Here is a 9,677-nt window from a genome sequence, read left to right as displayed (position 1 = left end):
TGTAGACCAGGCTGGCTTCGAACTCACCGAGATCCACCTGCCTCTGCCTTCCGAGTGCTGGGATTAAAGGCGTGCGCCACCACCGCCCGGCTGTTCTTACCTTTTCTACTCATCTTTTCCTCTAATAGTTGTGGTTGGGCCTGTCTGAGATTCTGTTGACAATCTTCTAGGTGCCAGTGAATCCAAAGCTCAGGTGGTTGTTCCTCATGGTACAGTCAGTGCCACAGTTATAGTTAACCTGTTGGTTACTCCTGTTCCTAGAGATAGCTCAGTGCTCCTGTGCTTTGCTCTGCTCCCTTGGAGTTTGCTGTCTCGGGCCTTCTTTGGCCTAGGTTGCTGGCTTTGATCTGTTTCTGTAAATTCTTGTCTGGATCCCCTCCAGCAGAAGGCCCTGGCTTGGAGTTGGACCTGTTCTGGTGGAGATCGCTGACTCTGGATCTGGTCACTGGCTCAGTTCTGATCGGCCAGGCCAGTGTTCTGGGACTGGGTTGGCTCCCAGGACTGGATTTGGTCCTGGCTTCTGCTCCTGGTAGAGCTTGTTTCCTCAGGCCCTCTCTGTCTTCCCTGTCTCATTCAGTCCCACTCCTGTGGAATTTGTTGTCTTAGGTGGAGTTTCTTGCCTCAGGGCAACTTTGGCCTAGGTTACTGGCTTTGACCTGTATCTGTAAATCCTGGCCTGGATTCCCTCCTGCAGAAGTCCCTGGGTTGGAGTTGGACCTGGAAAGGTTTCTGGTTCCTGTCTACTGCCTAGGAGGTTCCAGGCTCAGGTGCGCTCAGACTGTAAAGGACCTGCTTACTTCCTCAGATGTCTTAGACTCATGCTTGGACCCTCAGGGGTTCCAGGTTCCTGCCTATTCTCTTTGATATCCCAGACCCATGCCCAAACCCACAGAGGTCCTGGCTCAGGCCTATTCTCTCTGAGGTCCTAGACTTGCTCCTGGCCCCGCCCAGATCTCTGGTTCCTGCCTATTACCTTGGAGGACCCAGGTTCACTCACGCCCAGACTGGCAGAGGTCCTGGCTCTGGCCTAGTTCCTGGGAGGTCCTAGACTCTCGCCCAGACCCACAGGGGTGTTAGCTTAGGTCTACTCCCTTGAAGGTCTCAGATTCACATCCGGCCCCTCAGCAGTCTCTGGCTCTGGCTCACTTATTCAGCGGTTACTCCCCTGTACCTGTTCCAGTGGAGATTGTTGACTCTGGATCTGGTCGCTGGCTCAATCCTGTCCTGCTCGTGTCCCAGGTTTGTCCCTGGGTTTGCTCCTGGCTTCTGCTCCTAGTGGAGCTTGTTCTCTGTGTCCTAGGTAGCTGGTTCAGTCCCTCTCTGGTTCCAGTGGAGATTGCAGACTCTGAGTCAGGTCGTTGGCTCAATCCTGGTCTGCCAGTAAGCACAATTTTGTTTTATTTTGTTTTTCGAGATAGGGTTTCTCTGTAGTTTTGGAGCCTATCCTGGAACTAGCTCCTGTAGACCAGGCTGGCCTCGAACTCGGAGAACCGCTTTGAATTTGAGCCCAACATGGACTACAGAGTGAGACCCTGTCTTTAAATTTAAAAAAAAAGAAAGCTAAACAGAACTATATATATTTAATACTTCCTGAGTAGTTTAATATATCCATTTCCAAAGTATTAAAATCAGCTGTATTCTCTTATTATAGTATCTTCAATTTCTACATTATTTAGGAAGCATTTGAACACCCTTTCCCCTTGGCATCCTTTCTAGCTCTCTGGCTAGCCTTAATCTCGTAGCAGTCCTCTTGCTTCAGCCTCTGAAGGTGTGTGCCACACAAAACTGTGAACACTTATTGTGTAAGTATGGATTGCGCATGCTCACACATTTAAAGTCTTCCTTTACAAGTTTTTAAAATGTATATGAATATTGTGTGCATATATATCCCAGCATGCAGGAAGCAGAGACAGGAAAGTCTCTGTGAGTGCCAGAACAGACAGCACTACACAGAGAAATAATGTCTTGAAAAGCAAACAAACAAGTTTCAGTAGCTATAGGTGCTTGCCAGCAGTTCAGTTCCCACAGTGTGAACTGACCCCAAGAGTTGTCTTCTGACAGCCATTCTTCAGCGACACAGTGAGTTCCAGGCCAGTCTGGGCTATATTATGGGAAGCTCTATGTGTCTGTTCGACATATATTCACAGCAGCAGAGTCACCTGCCTCTCAGGGCTCTCCGAGAGCAAGGACGGCACAGTATGACTATGTAATGCTTTGTGATACTTCTCATGCTGTGTTAGGGACATTTGCTTGGGAGAATCAGTATTGTTCTTAGGAAATTAATGGTTAGAGTTCCACAAATAAAGCCAGCTTCCTTGTGAATACCAGGGATGGTAGTCAGTATCCAGTGTGCAGCAGCTTTCTCCCTGCTTCCAGCTCTGCCCGCCCTCCCTCCCTCCCTCCCTCCCTCCAGCTCCTTTGTGTGCACTAAGCCAGCAGTTTTCAAGCAGCTCCTCTCTCAAGCCCTCTCCTCCCCATCTTTGTACAAAACATTGCTTCTTCTACACTTAAGCTGGGCCCTTAGCATGAGGCTCCCCCAGCACCAGTCCTGGAAACTCAGTGTTGCTTAGACACCGCAGGAACTTGGGAAGTTGTTGCTTGGTCAGGTCTTGGGGCTCACAGAACTACCTGGCCAGTGTGTCCTATTTTAGTTAAATTACAATGTCTCTCTGCCTTAGTTTGCTGTCCTGGCCTTAGACTAACACAGCAGGTTAACAGAAACTCAGGGAATATCAACGGAGACACAGGCTATGGGCTTTGAGGAAGTTTTTTTAGCTTAGAAAATAGTTGTGTGCCCACCCCCAATAAAGCCAACCCCATCCTAAGACTGATTGTACATTCTGTCACTTGTGATTTAAAGATGGATGTCATTAATGAACTAGCACTAGGAAGGACTGGAGGAAATGTAGCACATCACTGCCTGCTTCTCCCATTGTTACCTAGAGAGGTGAGACCGCACATGAAAAAGAAATGCCAGCATTAGGGAAAGCCCATACATTCTGAAAACTCCTCCAGTTCTAAATATGTATATCCAGCTCAAAACATAAATATTTCTAAATATATACTTGGAATAGCTCCACGACTATCGCTTATGTAACTATCATACTTAGCTTTTCTTTAGGGTGTTTTGTGTTTCCTTACGTTAGCTTTATTTTTTTTTATTTATTTATTTTATTTACTTATTTTTTTGGTTTTTCGAGACAGGGTTTCTCTGTGTCTTTGGAGCCTGTCCTGGAACTAGCTCTGTAGACCAGGCTGGTCTCGAACTCACAGAGATCCGCCTGCCTCTGCCTCCCGAGTGCTGGGATTAAAGGCGTGCTCCACCACCGCCCGGCTTTACGTTAGCTTTAGTCATCTTACAAATCGCAGTATTAAGAGTCCTGTACATGTCTCCTAAAACTTCATTTGCTAGCTACTTAATCTCTTTCATTCCAGGTATCAGAAACACTTAATTTATTTTTAAAAAAGTAATTATTTTTTCTGTACAATTCAGAAATATCCTTCACATAGATTGCTACCCAGCTTTTCTCACAGCCCTGTAAAATAGACAATGTGTTGCACTTAACCCTCAGAATCAAAGCAGAAGCCAAGGGGATGGCAGGTAGCTTAGAATCTAGTACAAGCAGCTTTTTTGGTTCCATTTTCTTTTTTTTTTAAATATTTATTTATTATGTATACAATATTCTGTCTGTGTATATGCCTGCAGGCCAGAAGAGGGCACCAGACCCCATTACAGATGGTTGTGAGCCACCATGTGGTTGCTGGGAATTGAACTCAGGACCTTTGGAAGAGCAGGCAATGCTCTTAACCTCTGAGCCATCTCTCCAGCCCCTGGTTCCATTTTCAGCACCCAAAAAGTTCATCTGAATAATTAATCCTTACTCTGGAGGCAGCAAGAGTTCTGCTCCAGTTAAGACTGGGGCTTTAGGGCTGAGACCGTAGCCTGGTGGTGGAGTACTGTGTAGCATACAGAAGGCCCTCAGCTCACTCTTGGCACCACATAGAAGACGTCAGCTTTGTCCTTCAGCATGGTTGCCCGCTCATGGAGAAAAGGGTTTTCTGACAGGTTTGCCCTGTTGTATGTAGGGAACTGATGGAGGCAGGTAGGAACCCAGAGTCAGATACCAGGGTAAAATGCTGAAAGATCAGAAAGACAAAAGAAGCAAGCCACAGCCACCTCGCCAACTTCCCAGCCAAAAAGGGGCCAAGCTCCTGTCTCTGTCCTGCTTTATCACTTCCTCTCTCCGCTCAGCCATACCATTTCCTATTTCCTCCTTCCATTGTTGGGATTAAAGGTGTGTGCCACCACTGCCTGGCCTCTGTGGTTTACTGGTGGCTAGCTCCTCCCTCAGATCATCAGGCAGACTTCCTTTGTCAGAGCACAAACAAGATATGAGCACACCCCAATGAGCTGCTGCACAAGTGCTGGAGTTGGGATTGTCACTCCTCTCACCTTTAGTACACCTTTGGGCAGATGACTCAGTATATTTCCTTGAAGTGTTTTAGTATTTATTTGTTATTTGCCACAGTAGTAGCTTTAAGTCAGTAGTGTCAAAATAGAGAAGTTCTGATACCTGGCTTCAAGGAACTCAGGCTAGATCTAATAGGGAGGCAGGCAAGCATCTAGAGTATAATTGGGCAGATCTTATCCCAGCTCATTCAGTACAGTGTTGACCCAAATGCCTGTTAGTGTCTTTCTTCATCTGGAGCCAGCTCAGCACAGTGCTGTTAATGCTAGGCCACAGTGTCCGTCTTCTACCCTGCGTCCTTGTAACTGGCTGCCTGCTGAGTATAGCCTGCTGCTGGGAGTTGAGATTGTCAGCTTCCAACACAGAAGCTTAAGTTTTATTTCCTTTGTGTGGTGACTCAGAGTTTTGCTTTTGTACCCATGAAGAGAAGAGGAATTACTGCCTTAGGGATGGGAGAGTGCAGACATAGAGCTTCCGAGAGGCCAGTCTGAAGTAAGACCTGTGCCAGCATGGAGATTCTGACTATGTGAGCAATCTGCTGTCCTCCAGCAGCATATGGAGGTGTTCCTAAACTCCATCTTAGAGGTAGAAAAGAACACTGCCAAAAGTTCAGAAGAAAATTAATATGAGCACTAGGTTCATTCTGTTACCCTAGCTCTGCTTTCCCAGTACTTTATATGTTGGTATAAATATAATTCATTTTTCTGCTTTTTAAAAAATAACTCTCCCCAAACTTGTTTTAAATATCTCCCTTTTATTTATTCTTTGACAATTTTATACACATATACAGTGCTCTCTAAAATGTTTATGCAGCCTCCTCCTGGGTCTTTCACAGTAAGATCTTCACAGTTAGACTTAGGAAGCCTGGCATACTGTTTTGCCTTCCCACTTCCTCATGAGGAAATAACATGTAACAGCTTCCTATTAAGGAAGTAACCTCCATTGAAGAAGTGCTGGACTTGAACATACAGCTCACGTGCAGATATCAGGGGGAATGGATGGGTACACTAATGTCAGGCACACTGACAGCCTGTGGTCATTTCACAGGGAAGAAGCTAGCTGAGAAACATTTCTCTTTCTAATAAGGCATGTGGTGTCATCCCACCTTGCCAAGTAAGGACTGCATGCTTCGGGGCTGTGCACTAGCTATCACATTTTGAACTGGAAGGAAACATTTAGTCGACAATTATTGCAAGTGATTAGCCAGATTTTATAAGAAAACAAAAATGAATGGTGACTGGTCCCTTTCTGGGTGTTTTCACTCCAGCAGAAGCGATAAGATGCTTGCTTATATACGTGCGGTTGTGGGCAAGAGCTAGCACCCATATAGGAGACAGAGATTGGCTCTGGTGGGATCAAAAGAAACAGGAGAGACGACAGAAGATGGGAGCGGAACTGTATTGGAATTGGAGGGTCGACTTCGAATGCAATATGTGGCTTCTGGAGAACAGTAACCCAGCCTCAGTTCTCTTGATGAGCCCACAGATTGCCGCACAGACCTATTCTATTTCCTCTAACATAATAAACAACTCTTGTCTTGAAATAATACTTTCTTGCCCACAAATGAAAATGTTTCCATTCCCAAGTGTAATGATTCTTTTAAAATTCAAGCAGTCCACACAAAAAGAAAGTTAAAGCTACCCCTGGAACAAGTACGCTGTCAGAGTGTACCATGTGGACAGGTGCTTCCCTGTCCTTCCTTTCTGTACTTGGATTGCCTCTCCTCTTGCGTCTCCCTTCTGTGGCTGAACATTTGTACCCGCTGCTGGAGTGTTTCCCATCAGTAGTTGTGCTAGAAATGAGTCTGATGTCTGTTTGGGAAGCAAATTTTATTGAAGGGTAATGGGCAGAAAAGTACACAGATCCTAAGTTTACAGTGTAGTAAACTTTTTAGAAGAAAATCCATTCAAAATCAAGATCCAGGGCAGGCATAGTAGTGCACCCCTTTAAGTCCAGTACTCTGAAGGCAGAGGCAGGCAGACCTCTATGAGGTCCAGGACAGCCAGGTCTACACAGAGAGGCCCTGCTCAATCGGCCGATAAGTGGTCAATAAATCAGTCAATAAATGATCAAGATCCATATGAAGGATCATGCTAACTACTACCCACACCTCCTCAGGCACTGCTTTCCTATAAGCTTTACCAATGTGATGAAATCTTTTTGTTTTGTTTTGTTTTATTTTTTGAGACAAGAGTTTCTCTGTAACTTTGGAGACTGTCATGGAACTTTGTCTGTAGACCAGGCTGGCCTCGAACTCACAGAGATCCGCCTGCCTCTGCCTCCCGAGTGCTGGGATTAAAGGCGTGCGCCACCACTGCCTGGCTGAGATCTTTTTTTTTAATCTCCCGTTTTGTTCTAATTACCTTTCTGAAAATATCACTTACATTATTTATAAATTCATTATAGGACCCTGAGAGAGAAATGTTACCTGCTTGGTTAAGGTTAAGAATTGTGTGGTGGCTTGTCATGGTTGAAAAGGAGCAAAGGTCTCAGAGCATAGCCCGGTGGTAGAGGACCTTTCCAGAAAATGCTTTCATTCCTCCAGCACAGGCACTGAGGGCAATAACGTGAAAAGCACCCACCTTTTTCTGAAATGGCAGATAAACAGAAAGATGGAGGCTGTTTGTGACTTTTACAGATGTGTGGCTGGAAGCTGCCCTCTGCTGGACACTTCTGGTATGGCTGGAAGAGTGCTCTCCAGGTGTCCCTGGTGGCCTCCATTCAGCTGTTGCAACTTCTTTTTTCTCTTATGCTATTTTACTGCAGTGATAACAAATTCAGCTTAGCACAGTGCGAGGTCCTATACATGACGAGGCCTTTATAAACATTCTAGCAGTTTACTATAAGATGGAGTGTTCTGGAACCATTCACCAGGTTATATCGCACACACAAGTAATAAGAGGAGTAACCAGCTGCTCTTTCTCTCCAGGAATCGACAAGGAGAACGTTGAACTCTCCCCCACCACTGGCCACTGTAACAGTGGACGAACTCGCCATGGATCCGCAAGCCAAGTGCAGAAGCAGAGAAGCGCTGGCAGTTTCAAACGTAATAGCATTAAGAAGATCGTGTGAAGCTTTCTTTCTTTCACTTTTTAAACCAACCTAATATGGGCTTCTCACTAGTGACCCTTCCCTAACCTGGTCCTGTCCCGCACTGCTGCACTTCGTGTCTTATGAACCCATCCAGTCTGCCACGTTGCCAGACGATCAACTCTTGGAAGCATTGCCTAAATTTAATGCTGCTTTTCTTAAATGTTTTTCCTTCTACTTTGGCATGTGTCTGGTGTGAGCACCTGTTCGGACAACTGCAAAGAAAGCAGGAGGTCAGTAACCCTGAACTGAGAGCATGGATTGTGGGAGCGGATGAGCCGTCCGGTGCTGCTGCCGCCGGCTGCAGGCCGTGCATGGAGGCTGGCCTTCCTTGTTTCCTTGTCTTACAGAGTGAAGTGCTTGTCTTAGTTACACACTTTCCAAGTTTGGGGGAGAAAGAATATTTTAACCCCAGTGTATTTAATCTTCTAGCTGTGGACTTTTTTTTACCTTATGAAGTTGAAGGAACCATAGAGGTCAAGCCTCAATGAATTTACACCATAAAGCCACAAGCCAGGTACTTGGGGGAGGGGGATAAACTAGTATTTTGTAATGGGTTCTTAAGAAATACTAACATTTGAGTATTAGCAATAATTACAGGAAAATAAGCATGACCACATACATCTTAACATTGCTGAATTAAAGCTATCGGTTCTGAGGCCTTATTCATACTTGGTCATCCAAACTAGGTAATCTTTTTTCCTGTTGATTATCTTTTAATCTTTACATATGAAGGCGTTCTGTTCTTTTTTGTAAGCGAAGACTATACTAAGTATAGTAACTACACTTGTTTTTGCACTTGTTTTCTCCTCCTCTTTCCTAAGTGATTCTGAGCAGGGTAATTAGCAGACAGAGTGTGGAAACTTGTTCCCAGAAGCTAATTTTCATAGCTGTTTCCATTGGCTCCAAAGCAAAATGGAATGGTACGTGACTTAGGGTAGCTGATATTTTTATTTTGTTAAATAATTTTCCAAGAAACAGAATATGCTGTATATTATCATAAATTTCTTTGCTAAGATGTATTTTTTAAATCTTTTCATCTTCCTCCTCTCCTCCAAATAAAATCAGGAATCTCTAGCAGAACATTTGGATTCTATCTGATAGGGTTACATTTAATCACTGTGAAGTCTGGTCAGCTGCGTGGTGTGCCAGTAAGGGGCCTCTAGCGTTGCTGCTGTGCAGAGGGGCATGGATGAGCGTGCCACAGGCCCTCCCAGGAGATGCGCTTCCAGCTGCTTCATGGTACCTGCAGTATGCAAAACAGTTGACTTGAGTGAGCGCAGTAGTATGTGGATGCTCTCATTTAAGATTGACTATATTTATTTTTAAAAGGTATTATCCCTCTACTCCTAGGTTCCCTTCATATATTAAGATATAGCTTTGGGAGGAACAAAAAGAAACCCAGGGGGGGAGGGGGCTGTAGTGCTAGCTCACTAGTGGATTTCAGTAAATTAAACTCCACAGCTAAGTCAGTAAATAATGGTACATTTAAGTGTTCTGACTTTAATAATATAACACATTTCACATTTATCCATACAGTAACATTGTAATATGTTAATGTAAATAAAATTGTTTTTGATATTCAGAAATAACAAGAATTTAATTTTTTTAATTTGTTTACAGTCCTGGGAAAAGTAAGAACCATTTGCCAAAATAAAAGGAAAAACCCTTAGTATTAGTAGTGATTTTAACACAGACTCATTGGAAAAATACTGAAAACAGAGGCAGAGAAGTAAGCTTTTGTTTCCAGCTGTTGTGAGGAGTCCATCAGAATAGCATGTCAGAGACAGCAAGGCTGTAATGGCTGAGAGTCTAGGCTGCTGGGGCACACCACCACAGCTCTGGTTCCTGCAAGCAGCCGTGGGCAGGATGAGGCTTTTCTGTAACCTTGGTTGCTCATTTTTCCTCTTAGGAGACTGGTGCATCTGATGGTGGCTATTACCACTCCTTCGCCTCTCCCATCAAAACAGGGAAACTTATAAATGTAGCGCATTTTCTGTAAGGGGTTCCCCACGGTACTACAGTTCTTAAACATCCCCCATTTGATCATTTGAGCTCCCCTTGGAAAGACCAAATGGAGCCACCTCCAAATTCGAAAATACGTCTGGCCAACACATT

The 9,677-nt window shown here is 44.6% G+C and overlaps 1 protein-coding gene across 4 annotated transcripts in view; it reads left to right on the top strand.

Moving 5' to 3' along the window:
- Nucleotides 1-8,631, top strand: part of Nf1 (neurofibromin 1) — a 259,312-nt gene extending 250,681 nt beyond the window's left edge. For all 4 annotated transcript variants that reach the window (XM_026780143.1, XM_026780142.1, XM_005349426.2 and 1 more), the window contains one exon: nucleotides 7,399-8,631. In XM_026780143.1, the coding sequence (XP_026635944.1) occupies nucleotides 7,399-7,575 (177 nt within the window). In that variant the 3' untranslated portion in view covers nucleotides 7,576-8,631. The remainder of the gene's footprint in view (nucleotides 1-7,398) is intronic.
- Nucleotides 8,632-9,677: the final 1,046 nt, after the last annotated feature.

Source organism: Microtus ochrogaster, chromosome 7 (assembly GCF_000317375.1).
Source record: "Microtus ochrogaster isolate Prairie Vole_2 chromosome 7, MicOch1.0, whole genome shotgun sequence".
In the NCBI taxonomy this organism is placed as follows: domain Eukaryota; kingdom Metazoa; phylum Chordata; class Mammalia; order Rodentia; family Cricetidae; genus Microtus; species Microtus ochrogaster.
The sequence above is the reverse complement of the archived record's forward strand: the minus strand, read 5'-3'. Positions and strand labels throughout refer to the sequence as shown.